The sequence below is a fragment of the Antechinus flavipes genome, chromosome 4, assembly GCF_016432865.1.
Source record: "Antechinus flavipes isolate AdamAnt ecotype Samford, QLD, Australia chromosome 4, AdamAnt_v2, whole genome shotgun sequence".
NCBI lineage: Eukaryota > Metazoa > Chordata > Mammalia > Dasyuromorphia > Dasyuridae > Antechinus > Antechinus flavipes.
This window is the reverse complement of record NC_067401.1, coordinates 462,154,541-462,174,630: the sequence shown is the minus strand read 5'-3', so window position 1 is coordinate 462,174,630 and position 20,090 is coordinate 462,154,541. Positions and strand designations below refer to the sequence as shown.

General features: G+C 38.1%; 1 protein-coding gene across 6 annotated transcripts in view; it reads left to right on the top strand.

Annotated features, from left to right (window-relative positions):
- The window catches only part of RAVER2 (ribonucleoprotein, PTB binding 2), an 88,359-nt gene that overhangs the window by 35,239 nt on the left and 33,030 nt on the right, over positions 1 to 20,090 (top strand). For all 6 annotated transcript variants that reach the window (XM_051999509.1, XM_051999506.1, XM_051999507.1 and 3 more), the window contains exons 2-3: positions 1,538 to 1,604; positions 18,889 to 19,358. In XM_051999509.1, coding sequence (XP_051855469.1) covers positions 1,538 to 1,604; positions 18,889 to 19,358 — 537 coding nt within the window. The remainder of the gene's footprint in view (positions 1 to 1,537; positions 1,605 to 18,888; positions 19,359 to 20,090) is intronic.

The following is a 20,090-nucleotide window of genomic DNA, read 5'->3' as shown; positions in this document are numbered from 1 at the left end:
TGAGGTGAAGAATGGAATCATGTTTTATTTACTGGCATTTGACAGCTGTTAACCGGAGAAATGAGATACTCCGGCCTGTCCAAGGCCTACCCAGGGTACACCTGATCCTTTTCAGACAAAACCACTTTACTCTGGACATCAGGTGGATTGATTGAATGAACAGATCGGCGAGGTGCACCTGTCGGGCTCCTACAGGGAGCGGGCTTTCTTAATGAGAGTAGGGTAGATTTCTTCTTCATTCCCATGAACATGGGAAGCTTGCAAGGCTCCTCATTCGATTGCCGGGGTATTAATAGATCTTCCAGAGTGTCAGAGTCAGAAGGGGCATTGAAGGTTTTTCAGTCCAATCTCTACTTCAAAAAACTAGTAACTCATTTAGGTATAATAGTATTGTTGTAATTATTTAGACACAATAATAATTCTTAAGTATAATAATGTATTAATATTATTAAAAATATGTAACATAATATCAATACTATTAAGTATAATAAATATAATATTAAGTATTATAATAATAATTCTTTAGATGTAGTAATAATTCTTAGGTATCTAGGCCTACCTTGTAAATTACCAAATATATATAATTTTTTTCTCTACTCATACTTTTATTCTTTTTTCCTCAATAGTGTGTTGTTTTTTCAATTACATGAAAAGATCATTTTCAACATTCATTTTTCTTAAGATTTTGCATTCCGATTTTTTCTCCCTCTCTCCCCTACATCCCCCTCCCAAAGACAGCAAGCAATCCCATATAGCTTATACATGTACGATCATGTACATGGCAATACTTGTCAAATATAATTGGGGAAAAATCAGTTTTAATCTGCTTATGATTTATCCCCCCAAAGAAAATGCAAAATCACCACTAACAGCCTTCCAACTTCCTCATTTTAGATGTTTTAGGTAGCTACGACTTTGATATTTGTATCCCTTGTCCTTGGCACACAGTAGGCCCTTTATAGATGCTGGACGATTGTTTGACTCCGAATCATTCTGTCATCTATCCCTATCCATTATCGCGGTCTTATGGGGGAAGACATTTTCATTTCCGGAAGATAGCTCCGATTCTTGCTGAATCTCACAACTTGTCTCTTAGGATTAAGTCTTCAGCCTCTTCGTGTTCTCCTCTCTGTAAATTTTCTTTCCCCGTGTAATAACCTGCAGAACTAAGATGTGATGGCTGTTATCCTTCAGTCAGACAGATAATTATCGCAATACATTTCATATTGTTTTAACAACTTTCAATAACATTTTTATTAAATTACAAGTGGGTATTTTATTAATATTTGAGGTATTATTGCTTTCCGTAATTAAGTCAGTTAAATCAAGAGGTAAGTAAGCATCTCTGTTCTGGCCATCTGTTTCCAGTTTCAGTCAACTATGGTAACGGAGCAAGGGTGTTAAACATGACTCTTCGCCTCGGGATCGGAACTCTCTCCAACTCGCTCTAATGACTGTAACTGTCGGGTGGGTGTCCTAGGCTTCCTCATTTAGTCTCCGGGTTTAGTTAACAGATTCACCCTTCTGTCTTTTTCAGGAGGTTCATGATTTGCTGAAAGACTATGAATTAAAGTACTGTTATGTGGACAGGAACAAAAGGACAGGTAAGAACTTTTCTGCATTTTGGGGATCTTCCCTTTGGACTTTCTTTCTTTCCCTAATAAGTTGATCAATAAATAATTATTCATTGCCTCCTCTGTTCCAAGGCCATGTGCCTCAGTTTCCTCATCTGTATAATGGACTTGGCTGAAATGATTTCTGAGTTCTCTTCACATCTAAAGTTCTATCATAGTATCTTATAATTATATGTTTTCTCTACTAGTATTTTTTGTGTTGTTCACACAGACTTATTATTTGTATAACCTTTTAAGATTTGCAAAGTGCTTTACAAATATCATATCACTGGATCCTTACAACAACCCTTAGAGCTGAGGGGCTAGTGTTATCCCCATTCTACATTTGAGGAAACTGAGGCAGATTGGTTAAGTGATTTGCCCAATGTCACACAGTGTTTGATGCTGTATGGGAATCACAGCCTTCCGACTCCAGGTCCAGGGCTGTATGAACTATAGTGTCCCTAGCTTCCCATGTTATTTGTAGCATCCAACTCTCAGCCACCAACAGTAGAAAGAACATTGGCTCTGGGTTGGAATTCTGCCTCAACTGCTTACTCCCTGTGTGGCTTGGAGTGAGTGATTTCACCTCTCTGGGTCTCTCTTTCCTTATTTGTAAAAGGAAGGGGTTGGATCATAATCATAGTCATGTTGATGATGATGATTCCTTTCTATAGTGCTGCCTGGGTGTCAGGTGCTTTACAAATTATCACTTTTGATCCTAATAACAATCCTGGAAGTTAGGTGCTTTTATTTTTCCCATTTTATAGTTGAGGAAACTGAGACAGGCAGAGTTAAGTAACTTGACCAGAGTTACACAGGTAGCATGAGTTCACTGTATCTACCTTCCACCATGGTTGTAGATCAGCCCAATCTTTTTTTTTTTTTTTTTTTTTTTTGGATGAGGCAGTTGGGGTTAAGTGACTTGCCCAAGGTCACACAGCCAGGAAGTGTTAAGTGTCTTAGGCCAGATTTGAACTCAGGACCTCCTGCCTTCAGGGCTGGTGCTCTACCCACTGCGCCACCAACAGCCCAATCTTGAAGTAGAAATTCATCTGTACAATTAAAGGATGATGAGAGTGTGGTGAAAGCTTCTGACCATTCATTCATTCAGTTCTTAACTTCTAAAGAATGAGACAGCCCCTACATTGCGGGTGGGGAGAAGTGCCATGTTTGAATAAAGTCCTGTGTCTGTCCCGTCAAACCGGCATTCTGGGACATAGGCGATAGATCAATCGGTAGGAGTTCATTAAATGGCTCTTCTGGGCCAGAGTCAGCGCTGTGCACCGAGAACAAAGAGCAGCTCTGGGGCGCAGGGAGCTTCTCTTTCTGACATATCAGTCCCAACTCTACAACAAAAGCTTATGCCCTTGGTTCCAAGCTTCTCCTCAAGCAGATGAACCAAATGGGAAGCACGTTGTTTGTGCTCCCTCTGGATCATTTGTTCCCCGACTCTTCCCTTCCTTCCCTCTGCTCTGGGATAAAGTCCTCCACTGTGCGGTGATGACATTGCCTATTTGTACTTAATGCTTTTAAACAGGATTTTCCATGACTTCTCTCCTTGGAGAGAAGCTTAGAACAACACAAGCCATTCTTGCCATTTCAAAAGCAGGAAAACGGGGCCCCAAGGAGTGCCGGCAGACCTGAACCCCCACGGGTGATGGCTGCAGCCTGGATCTCAACTCCGAAGTTGAGCATTCTTCTGGGAAAGTCCCTTTTGTCATTCCATGATTCTGCTGGGCTCAGGCTGTGGGCTTGAGAATTTTCTCTGTCTTGTCAAATGTCCCCCATTTCTGGTGTAGTTCGGTATGAAAACACACGGGACCGTAGGAGCATCTCTTGGAAATGGGAAGTCGTAGGAGGAAAATGGGGTCTTCAGTGGCACGGGCAGTTATTCCTGCTGGTTAAAAGAGGACCAGTTGGCAAGGGAGGAGACTAAGAAGTAAACAGCTGCCTAAGAAGACAGAACAGGAGAATGACATTTAAATAAGGAAGGACTGGGAGGCTCCTGGCCTGAGAACAGTCGATCAGCAAACATTTCTCCAACATATGCTATGAGCCAGGCACCGTGTCAGGCCCTGGAAATCCAAATACAAAGAAGTAAATGATCCCTGCTCAAGGAGGTTTCCTTTTGATGGGAGCAAATGACACTGACCGATAGAAATAATACAGCCAGCTGGTAGAACAGTGGACCTGAAGTCAGGAATTCAAAAATGGCCTCAGACACTTACTAGCTGAGTGGTCCCGGATAAGTCATTTAGCTCTGTTTACCTCAGTTTCCTCAGTTGTAAAATAAGTTGAAGAAGGAAATGATATTTCCGCCCAAAAAAAACAAAAAACAAATGAGGTCATGAAGAAGTGGACGTGACTGACATGGAATAAATAGGAAAGGAATAGATAGAAATAAATACAAGGTAGTTCAGGATGGGGAATCAGGAAAGACTTTTTGTTGAAAGTAATTCTTGAAAGGTGGAGGTGGTACAGCTCTGAGATACTTTGTGCTTCCTGTACATAGAGAGAAGTGACTCCTGATCAGCTGAGAGACCTCAAACCTGTGATACAGTTTCTTTTTAGAAACCCTTCACAAAAGAAAGAGAGAACTAAAGTTCTCTCTAAAGTTGTGAGCTTTAAAATGTCTCATAGAACCCCTGGAACCATAGGCACGTGGAAAATGCACTCCCCTCCTCAATATGTCCCTTGATTTCCAGGACCTATAAGCCTAGAGAATATGAAAAGTGGACTTTCCTGGTGAGATTGTTCTCTCCCCGGTTGAACTGAGATTTTATCTTCTCCCAGAGTTTATTTACGCTTGGGTGCGCTATTGCCTACTCTCGATGTATAACTTCTCCAATTTTTGTTTTACTGTTTGTTTTGATAAATATGTTGCTCACTGTTCACTGTTGTCTTTGTGTGACCAGTAAGAGGGAGCTAAGCTGACTGTGAGTGTTATTCTCTCCTTTGGAAAAACTGGAGAAAGTGTTTTTTGTTTTTTTTGTTTTTTTTTTAACACTCCTACAATAGGACATATTGCCACCAGTCTACCCACTTATCCCTCTAATAGAAAGGAGAAAGAGTAAGTACTTCTCTTGCTCCCCAAAAAGGTAGACATCAAAATCTCCCTTAATATGGGTTGGGCCAGATCCTAGATAAAATTTCTATCCATCCATGCTATACATTGTTCACCCATTTTCTGTTAGATAGCTGTCTAACTATATTATACCCAAATCCCCCTTTATATTCAGAATGTTTCTGATTAGATAGGTCTGTAGAATGGGTCACTGAGCTCAATTAACATTAACATATGGGCAGATTGCAAGGTATTCTGGGAGATACTCTGATGCAAAAGAAATCATTTTTGTCTGAGACCTTTATAGGAAACAGGTGCTCCAGGATAGAACTATAGGTAAATAAGATTAGTAAGTTTGGTACCATCTGTTTGGGAGATTCTCTGTCTCTCTGTCTCTATGTGCATTTTTTTCTCTGTCTCTCTGTCTCTCTCTGTCTTTGACTCCCTCTGTCTCTTTGTCTCTTTCTCTCTGTGTGTGTATGTCTTTTTCTCTCTCACCAAAAATAGCATATGAGGATAAGGATATGTGAAACATACTACACACACACACATATACAACAAATATACACACATATGTATGTGCGTATATCCATCTATAATATGTAAATACCCGTGCATTTTAATATATGCATTCCCATATGTACATACATTCCCCCATATAGAAATGCATTTTCCATGTTCTTATTCTGGCATACTATTTTCTTTTCCTTTGTAAATAAACCTTGGAGAAATAACAGAGTGTGCTGTTTGAGCTACGTGTTTAAAGGATGTATTCCAAGAACAGGAGAGGAGGAGGAGCAGCGTTCTAGGCAAGTGGGCTAGCCTGTGCAAAGGCAGATGGGTGGGACGGAGCACCGTATGTGCCGAGCAGAGAGGCCATCTTGGTCGGATTTTGGAGTGGGAGAAGGGCAACAGTAGAAGCATAAGAAGGATAAGTAAGGGAATTTTAAAATGAAGTAGAAAAGTTTATATTTGATCCCACGGGCAACAAGAAACCACTGGAGTTTACTGAGCAGAGCCCAACCTCCTGGAAAAAAACAGGGGAACATGTAGAAGTTTTAGCCTTGACAGGAAGAAGGAACACCTCACCAGAGACTGGGGAAGAGAAGAGAGAATGGAAGGTGATGTTAAAAGGTTTAAAGATGAATGAAACAAGAGGAAAAAAAGAGGGTCATTAAACAAAATAGCTTCTATTTTCTTGGGAAAGTATGAGGCAAAAAACTCAGCTGAAAAAGAAAGGATAATAGGTTTGGTTGACTTTTGGAGGAGGGAACAGAAGGTTTGAAATAGCTAATGAGGTAGGGAATCTGTCAGTCTGCCTGGAAGCAAGTGATCTTAATGCTACCTCATGGGAATCACTGAGACTTTGGAAATAATTCATAATTGGACTATGACAGTGGAAGGATATCAGTTATTCTAAAACAGAGTCGGTAAAAGCAGAGAGGAAGATGGCGTAGTATTTAATGTTCAGAAGAAATACTGCTTTGTGCAAAATCTTACCTTTCTGACCTAGCATGTTGGAAAGCATTAAACAGAAAGACAGGGTATATTATGGATTATCTGTACAGAAGAAGAAATAAATGGGGAATTCTTCAGGCAGATGACCAAAATGGCACAAAGAGAGGATTAAATTATGATTGGAAAGTTCGATTCTATGTACATGCTGGGTCTCTGCTAAAAAGGTGCTTGATTGATTGTTGATTCGCTTTATTTTGTAAATTGGGTAGAGTGGACCACACAGGAGTTATTTGGGACTTGATTCTGATCAATAAGGAGAAAGTGATTTTCAAACAGAAAGGAGAGGAACCATGAGAAAAAATGGCAATATAGGAGTGTGTGTGTGTGTGTGTGTGTGTGTGTGTGTGTGTGTGTGTGTGTGTATGCAGGGAGGGGGATGCCAAACTAAGTCTACAATGAACATTAATTTGTAGGAAATTAAATTTCCAAAATAGGGTATATGGGATTTCATACACTGAAAATCTAAAAAGAGAGTTGACTTAAGAGGACAAGGAGCAAGAAACAGCAAAATCCTGACAATTTGGTCCCATATGATGCCGTGGAGGAGAAGGGGGAGGTTGACAGAAGCTAGCATGTCTGTGCCAGAAACTTATTAGCCAACATGGATTTTTTTAAGAATAAAAACATGGATGGCCAATAGACTTTGGACAGAAAATGCCATCTGTATCCAGAAAAAGAACTAAGGAGATTGAATATAACTCAACACATTCTATGTTCCCTTTGTTTTTCTGTTTTTTTTTTTTTTTTATCTCTCCCATGGTTTTCCCCTTTTGCTCAGATTTTTCTCTCCCAACATGATGCACAAAGCAACATGTATTAAAAATAAATAAATTTACTAGGAAAAAAATAGATGGCAGAAAACAGATAAGTGAAGACAAATATAGAAATAACACAGTCCCATTACAATAGTGTCAGTATTACAAGAAAAGCTTCAATGAAATCTTTGAACAAATGGTCTTTTTGTTTTGTTTTTGGTAACACTTTCAGGGTATATTCACAATCATGGAATCATTGTGTCAAATAGTGTTTGTCACTTTGACAGCCTGTGTACCGGCAGATTTTTCATTAAAACATTTTACCAGTTTTCAGTTACTTCAGTTTGGTGGTCTTCCTTGTGGACAGCTGAGCTGGACTTTCTGCCTCTGCTTCTCTTATCCAGCTGCCACCCAATATTACCCCCATTCTGCAAACCCTCTGTCAGCCTCTACTTCAGATGCCAAAATTCAAATCGATGCTACCATTCCTAGAAAGAATTACAGTTGCTTTATGTGTGACTCTACTTACCATTCCTCCCTGACCCCTCTTTCCCTATGTGTCATTTCCCCCTTTTAGAAGGTAAGCTTCTTGTAAGAGCAGATACTGTTTTGCTTTTTGTATATGTATCCTTAGCATTTGTGTAGTATTTGCTCCATAGCAAATGCTTATTTATTTAGTTACTCGTTTGCTTATTTGTTCATTCATTTCTTCCATTCCATTCCACAGCAGAGAATGTACAACTGCTTTTCCAACCTCTCCTTTTGAGTTTTGTTACTTACGATTATTTTTGTCAATGTAAATGGTATGAAGGGATACTACAAAATGGTTTTAATTCACATGTGCTATATTATTCATGAGAATAAATATTTTTATTTTTTTGTTTTCCCTTTTGAAAATTATTCACAGCCTTTGATCATTTCTTCATTATGAACCTGATGTTATTATCATACAGTTTAAAAGCATTTCTTGTGTATTTTAGATTTCAAGTTATTATCATTCACATTCAATATATTTCTCTCATGTTATTTTTATTCATTTATGTTGGCTTTGTTTTTTTAAATTTATTTTTAAAAATTAATATTGTGGGAGGCAGCTGGTTGATGTAGTGAACAGACCATCAGCTCTGAAGTCAGGAGGACCTGAATTCAAATCTGGCCTCAGACACTTAACACTTCTTGGCTATGTGACCTTGGGCAAGTCATTTAATCCCAATTCCCTCTGCAAAAAAGAAATTATTCTTGTCAATCAAATCTGTCTTGTCCATAACAAGTCTTTGCTGAATAAGAGAAAAAATATTTTCCTTCCAAAATTTAACTAAACACCTCATCTATATTTTGCTTCATTTTAATATTCATTGAAGATGGACCAAAATACATGGTGCAATATGATTATCTAAATCCATTTCCTGCTAAATTGCCAATCAGTTTTCTCAAGTCCATTCAGTTTGCTATTCCTAAATGTCTGGTGAAATCGTGGCCTGGTTCCCACTGGGGATGCCAGCAGACTTGGTCTTAGGAGCTCCTGCTGACAATTAATGTGTTGGCAATAGAGCCCTTTCCCTTATTCTCTCTCTATCTCTTCTCCTAGTCATTTGCCAGTGGCAGGACCTTCTGAGGCTACAATACTAATAACCTTTAATAAATGGACATTCTGGGAATAAGGAAGAACACAAGAAAAAAGGGTGGAGGTATCCAAAGTCTATTCTTGCTAGCGCTTACGCTAGAAAGTAGAGAGGTCATTAGGTGGTGGGCTGAGTAGAGTATTGGACTGGCCTTCATGAAGACCTGGATTCAAATCCTTTCCCAAATATGTAGTAGCTAGGTGACCTTGGGCAATTCATTTAATCAGTCTGTTTCAATCACTTCATCTGCACAGTGAGGGGACCCTACTGAGTGACCTTGAAAACCTCTCCCAGCTCTCATCTGAGAATCTTGTGATTTGACTGCAGAGATGGGACAGGGTTACATTGTAGATAACTAAGCTTGAACTTTACCTGGAAGATAAGTTGTCCTTGGTTCTAGAAAAGGCCCAAAATGTCTTCGATAGGGAGCTTTTGAAGGCTGGTGAGCAGAAAAATATGGGAGGCACCTGCCTGGAGAGCTTTATGATGATTAGTTACCTTCTAACTGATAGAATCAAGAACATGGGGAACAAAAAAGCTCATTCAGTTCCCTCCAATGGGTCAGTTAGATTGCCTTCATTGAGAAGAAGGTGACTTTCTCTCAGGAAGAAGCAGAATCCTTTGGAGTCCCTTGGAAAAAGGAACTGCCCTCTTTATCTGTCAGAGCTCTGAATAGGAGAGAGAAGATAATTGCCTTCTACATTCTGTGAGGAGAAGCTGAGGGTTTAGCTGCAGTTGGTTGGTGGGGCTTGATGTAATAAGAATTCTTGAATCACTTTGACTTTCTCTTCCTTTCCGGCTAAGCTGGGGGATTGAACAATAGCTTATCCTTTAATTAACTGTAGTCAGGAGCAGAAAGTTTGGGGTTCTGTTGTCTGACCTGTTTCTGTTCCCTTCTAATAGAACAGGGGAACAAAGCTCCTTCTCTGACTTATTTCTTCCCTCCTTCAAATTTTTACAGTTGAATTGCAGGCCATAAAACTTGAAAATCAGCAACATTTCTATCTAATCATAACAAAATTCAAGAAGCAGAGGTAAAAAAAGAAATTCCATTCCAATATCTACAAATGGTCTAAAGTCTCCAAGAAATCAGCCAACTGAAACATACAAAATTATAGTTAAGGAAATAACAGAATCAGGAGAACATTGTACACAGTCACAGCAATATTGTGCAATCATCAACTGTGAGTAACAACTGTTCTCTGCAATGCAGTGATCCAAGATGATTCCAAAAGATGTATAATGAAAAATCCTATCCACCTCAGAGAAAGAGTTGGTGGAGTCTGAATGCAAATTGAAGCATATTTTTAAGTGTTCTTTAATATTCTTTTTCTTGGTTTGGGGGTTGTTTGGGGTTTTTGTCTATGTTTTCTTTGGCAACATGGCTAACAATAAACATTTTGCATGATGGTATATGTATAATCTCTACCTAATTGCTTACCTTCACAAGAAAAGGAGAGAGAAGGGAGGGAGAGAATAGGAAACTCAGTTATAAACAATGTTAAAAATCTGTGTATGTTTAATTGAGAACAAAAGAAAATGAAAAAATGAAATAACAAGCAACCTGAAATAACTGAAATTATTCAATTCTCATGGCTGGGCTGTGTCAGTATAATAAAAACAATAGCACTATCAAAATTAATCTGCAGTTTTAACGATGTAATAATCCAATTGTCAGATGGATGGTTTACAACATTATAATATAAAATTTATTTGGAAAAATAAAATATTTAGAATATCAAGGAAAACAATGAATAACGTAGAGCTATTGGTAGGGGGTTGTACTTCCAGAGATAGGTAGATAGAGACATGGGGTAATAGTAATTCCAGACCTCAAATTACATTATTGAAAGCAATACCATATGGTATTGGTTAAAGAGAGAGAGGAGGAGGAGGGGGAAGAGAGAGGGGGGGAGGAAGGAGAAGGGAGAGGGAGACAGAGAAAAGGAGGGAGGAAGATAGGAAGAGAGAAGGAGGGAAGAAGTGAGGGGGACAGAGAGAGAGAAAAATATCAGTGGAATAGAGTAGACAAGGGAGAATCAGAAAAAAATGGAATATAATAAACTGGAAAACATAAATCACTTAGGAAAGCACTCTCTAGTTGAAGGAAAAAAAAGTGGGAAATCTGGAAAGCAGTCTGGCAGAAAATAGGCTTAGGCCACTACCTTATGCTAGGTTTCACAAAACATTGTGGCTGTTAAAAATCATGTCATTAAAAAGCAGGAGAAGATCATATTCTCTTACAGCTGTGAGGAGGAATTGAGTTTTTAACCAAACCAAGGATGGCAGAAATTTCAGAACATAAAATAGATAGCTTAATGTGAATTTGAAAAGCTTCTGTACAAATAAAATTAATGCACCTAGGATAATAATGAGGAAAAAAATCTTTGAATCAAATTTCTCTGACAAGGTGTGATATCCAAGATATAGAAACAATTAAGATACAGATAGAAGATTCAAAAACATTCTCAGAAGAAAAATGGATATGAACAGTTTTCAAAAGAATTACAAAGTATTAGCAACCACATGAAAGAATGCTCCAAATCATTAATAAGAAAAATACAAATCAAAATAACTTGAGTTTCGCCTTGTATTCTCAGCAGAGGGATGGCAAATTGGCAAAGATGATAAAATTTTGTAATAGTCAATGTTGAATAGTTATGGGAAGATAAATACACTGATGCATTATGGGAGGAGAAGGGGAGACTGTCTTGGTACTAGTATTTTGGAAAACTAAGGTGGCTAGAGTCTTGATACCCAGAGATGCCATTAATACTCCAAGGAAGCCATTGATAAGAAGAATAATCCCATAGACACCAAAGTATTTTTAATGGGGCTTTTTTGTGATTGCAAAGAATTGGAAAATAAATAGAAGCCCATTGCTTATGGGATAACCAGCCAAATTGTGAGATATAGGTGTAATGGAATATTCCTGTGTTATAGGAAATGATATGTGTACTGAATACAGAAGGCTATCTGAACTAATGGAGAGTGAAGTAGGCAGAACCTAATGGACAATATATACAATGAATAACAGAAAGACAGAAGCACAAAAGTAAATGCTAGAGCATTATAAAGAAAGAGCATGGCTCAAAAGAAGAGCTAAAGGCAGATAATTCTGCCCTGCTCCCACCTTTTTCCAGAGGTGCAAGATTCAGAAGTGTTGTATACATATTCGGTGTTTCGATCAGTTATATTCCATTTTTCCTTATTTTGTCTTTTAAAATATCATGTGTTATATGGAATGTCTCCTGAGAGGGGAAGGTGAAAAGGGAAGAATGGGGGAAATTATGAAAATATAGAAAACTACATCAGTGTATTTAATTTTTAAAATATGCTATTGTAGAAACCAGGTAGGTGGTACTAGAGACTTCTAGGTTCTTGGCAGTGGAAATAGAAAGAAGATGAAAGGAAGAAATGTTGCGAGAAATATTTAAGGCTCATTTATAATCGGGCTAACACCTACCTTTCCAGATTTATTTCACCTTATTTCTCTTCACTCATTGTCTATTCCAACCCATCTCAGTTATCAGCTGTTCCTTGAATGTACCATTCCATCACCTGGAAACATGGACTCCCACAAACCATTGCCTGGGTCTAGAATTCACTTCCTCTTCAACTCAGCCTGACTCAATCTTTTTTCCTAGTTTTCTTTCTGCCGGATTCTCAATAACCCACTACATCATTGCCCCTCACCAGCAGTTAGTAACTTCTCTCTTTTGGTTATCTTCTATCCCTTTTATATCAACTTGATCTATATACATGTCATCTCTCCCTAGGATGTCAATTCACTGAGGTCAGAGGCCATTTTGATTTTGATTTTCTTTGTATCTGTGAAACCCAGAACAGCACTCAGGGCCTGGAGCGGAGTATTTGCCAAATAAATGCTTGCTGAATAATTTATTGTCATTCAGTGCTTTGCTTAGATGGCACATCTTATGGCCTTCCCTGAGAATTAGGACTTTTTCCTTCCTTAAGTTGCTCTTTACTTCCTTATTTTTCTTTATTCAGTCACTCAATCAGCAAATTTTTATTAAGGGTCTCCTATGTGAGGTATTGGACTAGATCCAGAGGCATGTTTTTGGGATTTGTACAATTATCATTGTGAAAACTTACCAAAGTTCTGGTCCGAAGGAATAAAACTTTTAACATGCACGTATTTCTCCTTTTGAATAGTTTGTTTTTTTTTTCTTTCTCACTTGTCATCGTGCTCTGGTATCAGAAGAAATAAATGACTCAGAGGTGAGCTGGTAAAAGATGTTTACCATTTTAAGTTGTAATCTTGCCACCAGAGCTTCCTGAAGCGGAATTTCAGGAAAGGATTCTATTGAAATAGAGAAGATCAGGAAAATCCGTTGAGATTGGCCTGGCATCGTGTTGGCCCGTCTGATAGCAGACAAAACTGTGGCAAAACTGGTAGGAGGATCCCAGCTTGTAATGGGACCTTTGACTTTGGTCAAACCTATAAATAAGCAGACACTTTATCTACAAGATAATAGGTTCTCTTGACTCCTGTAGCTCTTCTCACACATTGACTCGGTCACCACCAATGATAGGAGGGTCATTATTTAAACAAAATTTTTGACATTTCACACATATGAGGAATGGGAAAAATGATGCTTGGTATTATTTGCATTTAATTTATTATAATGACCTGTCTTTTATCCTCTCTCTATTCCTTTAGAAGGCAGGGATTTTCATTTTTTATCTTTGTATCTTCTGTACTGGCACATAGTAAACCCTTAATAAATTGTTGGTGAATGAATGAACTAAGGAATGAACTAGGGAAGATTTAGCAGATTTAACCTGGAAGCATTCCCCAAAAGAGCTGCCTCAGTGATTTTTAACCCATTGCCTAAAAGTGTTTTCCTAACATAATCTATATATTTTTTTACATTCTTGCTACATTCTACTTCAGCAACTAGTCTTCTTGATTTCGTTGGTGTGAAAGTGGACTAAGTAATCAGTAAGAACTGAAATTTTATGGGTTCTACATGGCTGATATGGAAATAAGTTTTTGCATAATTTCACCTGTCTAATTGAGTTCATATTGCTTGCCTTCTGTTTTTTGTTGTTATTGTTGTTGTCATTCCCTTTTATTTTCTCTTTAAAAAAAGATATTTCCCCCAGTTACATATTAAGAAATTTTTTAGCATTTATTTTTATAAGATTTTGAGTTCCAAATTTTTCTTCCCACTTTTCTCTCCTCTTTTTTTTCCCTAAAATGGTAAGCAATTTCTTGTAGGTTATTGCCGTCTCAATTAGGTAAGGGAAGAGCTGGAGGGAGAGAGACAATTTGGACGTCAATTTTTTTTTTTAATGTGAAAAATAAATAATTAGCTTTTTAAAAATTATATGGGTTTCACAAATTGAAAATTGTAGAATTTTAGAGTTTGTAGGCACTTTGGTAATTATCTGCTCTGACCCATATTAGAAAGGAATGGTCAGTGTAATAATCCTGGCAAGTAGATCTCTGGCCTCTGATTGAAGACATTACACTGAGGGAGAACCCGGCACCTTGTACTTCTTTCCACTTTTGTGCACTTGTAACTGGGGGTATGCTGGGGCCAGTTCAAACTTTTCCAGTTGACTTGCTAAATTCTCAGTGTTTACACCTAGAAATCGATAAATGCTAAAACTCTGAGCTTGCTTTAGTTATTTATTCTTGTCTAAACTTTAGAAAGTGTTCATGATCCAAATTAAACTTTTCCCAGAGAACTGATTGTTGGTCAGTTGGTTGTTGGTCTTTGTTATCCAGGAGGACTAAAATGATGGCCCTGTGTGTGTCTGCCTGTGGCTGAGGAGATCAATACGAGTGCTCTGCCACAGCTTGGGCACGAATAGTCCACGGAACTTTTGGAGTGGCGTGTCTCTAAATTTATGCATCTCGTGTTTCCTTTGAGCTACTGCAATTCTGCTTTGCTCATTGAGCATGGTGCGTTCTCTGATTGCTGGTAGCCATGCTGGGCAGTCCCGTGCCATTGTTTCCCATGTCGCACAATCAGTTCCAGAGTTCTTCAGAGATACCTTGAGAGTGTTCTGGTGTCACGTCTCCCGAGCTCCACGTGAGCCCTTGCCTGGTGTGAGTTCTCTATAAAATATTCCTTACGGCAAACATCCATTTGGTATTTAAACAAGCTGGCCAGCCCATCAGAGTCATGCTCCCTGAAGTAGAGTATGAATCCCTAGTAGAGTCAGTGAGCATGCTGTTCTTGCCAACATCAGCATCCAAGTTATTGAGCGTTGATCTAGAGCAGTAAGGGACTTCAGAAGCCCAGGGACAGTGAGGTGGTGCAGAAGGTAACATATCTGGAGTCAGGAGGACTTGAGTTCAAATCTAGTTTCAGATACTTGTTAGTTGTGTGACCCCAGGAAAGTCATTTTACTCTGTTTGCTCATCTGTAAAATGAGTTGGAGAAAGAAATGGCAAACACCAATTTTTCAATGAGAAAATAGATACCCGGGAAGATAGGTGCCTGTCCAAGTCACCCACATATTAAGAATCAGAAGTAGGATAAAAAAAATAAATAAATAAATGGTACAGGACAGAGCACAGATGCCTGGGGCTTTCTACTGTAGACTTCTTGCCAAATCATCCTCTTGTCATCAAGGATTACTTTTTTGAGGGCAACTATTCAGCCATCTCCAGAGCTATCAGATTATATTACCCTCTCCTCTCCACATTTCTACCTTTTCTACAATAGCATGAGTTATTTTATAAAATATTTGGCTCAACTCTAGGTCAACTATCTCTGCATCTGATCAGTTCGTTTAGTTATCACATCCAGAAAGAAGCAAGGTTGTTCTGGCGTAAGCTGGCTCTTTGTAATCACCACTTCCTCTTTGAGGGGGCCACTTGAGAGTCTTAGAATCTTCCCAAAAATTGAAGTCATGCTCACAAGCCTGGAGTTTGGGGCTTGTTCCCTCCACCCTGGTTTTTCCCTGAAAACTAATCATTTGCCTTTCTCTAGCTTTGTTTTTCTTCATCCGTTTACCAAATTCTTCTAACATCACTGACAATGATTTAGCAATCCTATTTGCCAGTTCTTTGATTACTGAAGGATGTAGTTCATTCAAACCAGATGACTTCAACTTGGTGTTCTCCTAATAATTGTTGTTGATCAGTCATTTTCAATCTTACCTTTCTTCGCATAACCTCACTTGAGTTTTGTTTTTTTGTGGGTTTTTTTTTTTTGACAAAGATACTAGAGTGATTTGCCATTTCCTTCTCTAGTCTATTTTATAGATGAGAAAATTGAGACCTTCAAGGTGAAGTGATTTGTTTAGGGTCAACAGGTAGTGTTGGAGGTAAGATTTGAACTTAGGTCTTCCTGACTTAGAGGCCCAGCACTCTATCCACTGCAGCACCACCTCGTTCCCTCCTTATAATAATTACTAGCTAGTAATTTTAGAATTCATTAAGATTTGCCAAGAAATATATTTTCTCTTTGGGTCTTCACATCAACCCTGGGAAGTGAGCGCCATTGTTGTCCCCATTTGACAGATAAGGAACCTGAAGCAGAGAGAAATGAATTGATTTGCCCAGGATCACATGGCTAGCAAGTACCTAAAGCTAGACTTGAACTCAGGATTTTCTAACTCTGGATCTTGCAGTTTATCCACTGAGCCACCCGTCTGCCTAGATGCCTGATATAATTGATTCCAAATAAAATAGTCTCTATGTATGGAGTCCTTTCTCTAGTATTCGTCGGGATTTGTTTGAAAATGCTAATTCAGGAGGCAGAATTGTTTTCTCTTGGCTAGCAGATCTCCTTCCTTGGATTTTCTCCAGAAGGTAATCCTCAGATTAAATTAAAAGAATATGGACTTTTGTTTTGAAATGCTTGTGTTGACAGGAGAACAAATCTATTCCAAAATATTACATTTTAAGTGTCTGTGTTTATCATCAAAACATACATTTTTAAAGAATTTCACCATTTATAATAAATAATGTAATCGCCATTTCATTTTAATGATTTCTTTTTATTGTGGTTATATTTTATTTTAGATCACAATATTTCACAATACTTATTGATATCTTGCTTTTCATCATCTTCATTTTCAAATATTTCCCTTTGTATCTCTACACAAAAATCATCCCTGATAACAAAGAATAAAGAGATTGGGGGTGGGGGAAGCAGTTTTTAAAAGCCAATTTAATGAACACATGATCCGAATCAAATGAAATCTACAATATTCCACGTGTACCTCTTCTCCTAGGGACCAAATCTGAGGTACACAATGTTCCATCTTAATATTTTGGTGCTTTTCCATTTCGATTATTGTAGTTATCATCCTCTTGTCATCTGGCTCCTGCTTACTTCAGTTTGTATCTGTTCTTCTACATTTTTTCATACCTGCCCATGGAAGAGAGACAAAGTAGACTAGTGGTTGGAGAGTTGCCCTTAAAGTCAGGAAGAGCTGGATACACGCTTCTACCTTTTAAACATACTGACTCTAAGACTTCAGGCAGGTCTCTTACTTCCAGGGCTGCAGGCAGCTCTCTAAGGCTAAAAGGTGGAAAGAAGGTACATTAGTAGAGGGAATTTCCTCTTGAAAAGTTAGTTCCTCCCTATCTATATTTTTCAGATGCATTGTTTCTGATGTATTATCTCATTACTTTCATATATCCGTTTGTTTCAACATTTCTCACAAGGTGGACATCCACTTTGTTTCCACTTCTTTGATACCACAAAAAGTCTTGTAAGGATTTGGATCTATATAGCACTTTAATTTTTATCTTTGACTTCTGTGTTATGTTTCATGCTTAAAAGGATCTTAAAACCATGGATATTTTAGTCATTTTCTTAACATAATCCGACATTTCCTTTCTAGAATGGCTGGGCTCAATTTGTAGCTCTACCAACATGACATTTTGCCTTTGACTGTTCCCATCTTGCCAATTTGCTGGGTTGTGAGATGAAACCTTAAAATTTTGATTTAAATTTATTTTTCTTATCATTAGTGACCTAAAGCAATCCTTCATGTGATAGCACAAAACTTGTCGTTCTTTTGAGAACTGTTTGTCTATATATTCTGACAATTTGTACACTGGGATGTATGACTCTTGACTTCATATATTTGATGTTTTTCTATATATCCTAGAAACCAGGTTCTTATTAGAGATATTTGGTGTAACAATTTCCTGCGTACAACTCTATCAAATAGAGACATTTGATGCAACAATTTCCTGTGTACAACTGACAACTTTCTTTTTCATCCCAGTTACATTGATTTTATTCATGCAAAGGATTTTTAAATTTTATGTGGCTGAAGTGATGTGCTTTGTCTTTTGTGATCATTCTTTTCCCTATTCATAACTAGAAAATAGCATTTTTCATTTTTTCTGTTTTTTTTTTAATGTGACCTTTAATAAATAAGTTAGTTGCCCATTTTTAGGCTATCCAGGGGTACAATATGAGGTATCGGTTAGCCCAGAAATTCTAGGGCAGATCAGCGTATTTGGTTAACTGTTCTCCATCTATGTGGCTGCTAAGTAGCTTGGGTTTTGTTTTAATGATTTATTAAAAATTCAACATTGACTAACAATATATGTAGCCACTACGCTTCTTTATGGTTATTAACACATAAAACTTCATTGCGATGCAGTTCCTTTGTCTTAGAAAGAAATGCGCCCTCAGCTAATTTAGTGAAGCAGATGTTAGGAAAACTCCTTAAAATGAAAATGGTTGATTCCAACAACAAAAAAAATCAAACCTTTAATGGAATCTTTAAATTGTTTTTCATTTTTGTCAAATAATTTATTTCTAGTAAAAAAAAGTATTTAGCATTCATAGTTTGCAAAGTATTTTAAATAAGTTGCTCATTTTATATAATAATTTTGTGAGTTAGAAGTTAGGATAGCCATTTTACAGATGAGGAAACTGAGGCATAGAGGGTCACACAGCCTAAGATTACACAGCTAGTAAGGTCTTTGAAGAAGAATTTGAATTTGGATCTTTTTGACTTCAAATCGAGGGTTCTATCGACTGAATCACCTAGTTGTCCCTAGGGAAAGACGTCATTTGAAGGGTCACCTCTAAGTGGTGCAATGGATTGGAACCAGGAACTCATTTCATATATTGAAATCCAGCCTCAGACACTAGCTGTATGACCCTGGGTAAGTCACTTAACCTTTTTTGTATCAGTTCCTTATCTGTAAAAATAAAGTGGAGAAGGAAATTGAAGATCAGTTAATTAAGATGCAAAGAATAGCCTACGAACGGATGGAACTTGCCTCCTTCAGTACAGTGCCTGGCATACAGTCAGCACTTAATAAACGCTTATTGAATTTATCGAATTGTCTCTTTCAGCCTTTGTTACCTTATTGGATGGGGAGCAAGCCCAAAATGCCATCCAGACATTTCACCAATATTCTCTCCGTGGAAAAGAGATAACCGTGCAGCTCCAGCCCACGGATGCTTTGCTCTGCGTCACCAACCTGCCCCCTTCTTTTACGATCGAAGAATTTGAGGAACTGGTTCGGACATTTGGCAACATCGAGAGGTGCTTTTTGGTGTACAATGAAACCACGGGCCATTCCAAGGGCTACGGATTTGTGGAGTACATGAAAAAAGACTCTGCCGCCAAGGCGAGGTCAGAACTGTTGGGTAAACAATTAGGAGGATTCACTCTCTTTGCACAGTGGATGGATGTGAATCAGCTGGCCACCGATCTCATTCATTCTAAGTGCCTATGCATCGATAAACTCCCCAGGGACTTCACGGACTCCCAAGAGCTCTTGCAGATTTTCTCCGTTAGTCATAAGCCTGTATTTGGTCAGGTAGGTACCTTTCTGGGATCCTCGGTTTGAAAGCCTTCTCCAGTATGGAGAGAGACATGGCCATCCGTAGTAGACACACACACGTTCAATCTTTGGAAATAACACTTGCGACTTCAGACTTGGTTCTGCTCCTTCCTTAGGCTGTAGTGGAAGGCATTTGCCTCTGTGGCAATGAAAAATCTGCTGTTACCCACGAGAGAAAATTGCCTTTTAAATCATTTAAATGTGCCCTCGGCAAATCCATTTGAACAAAGTTTATCAGTAAAGCTCTGGAAAATGGAAGTAGTTGATTCCATAGAAAAATTAAACCTCTGTTTCTCATGGGAGATTTGATAAACAGCTAACTTGAAAAACTCGAAAAAGCATTTTTCATTTTTGTCAAATAACGTAATTCTAGTAAATAAGAAAGAAAATTGTACTAGATATCCTTTCTGTTAGGATTTAAGAACACCCTCACCAAGCTATCCCAGGCTTGAAGTCGATGGCCAAGCGATTCATTCTTTTTGGATGTTTGTTTTTTTAATGTTACCCTATTTGTAAAAATGGCAGTACTATAAGCATATGTAATTTCCTCAGTGTAAGCGCTTGACTGGAATGTAATTTATTAGGTTACATTCCCAAATGCACCTTTAAGTGTTCTTGTGGTAAAATTATTTAACCTACCTGAAGCTAAATTAATGGTGAGCCCCTTTTAATTTTCTTAGTCTCTTTCCAAGACAATATTACTAGTTT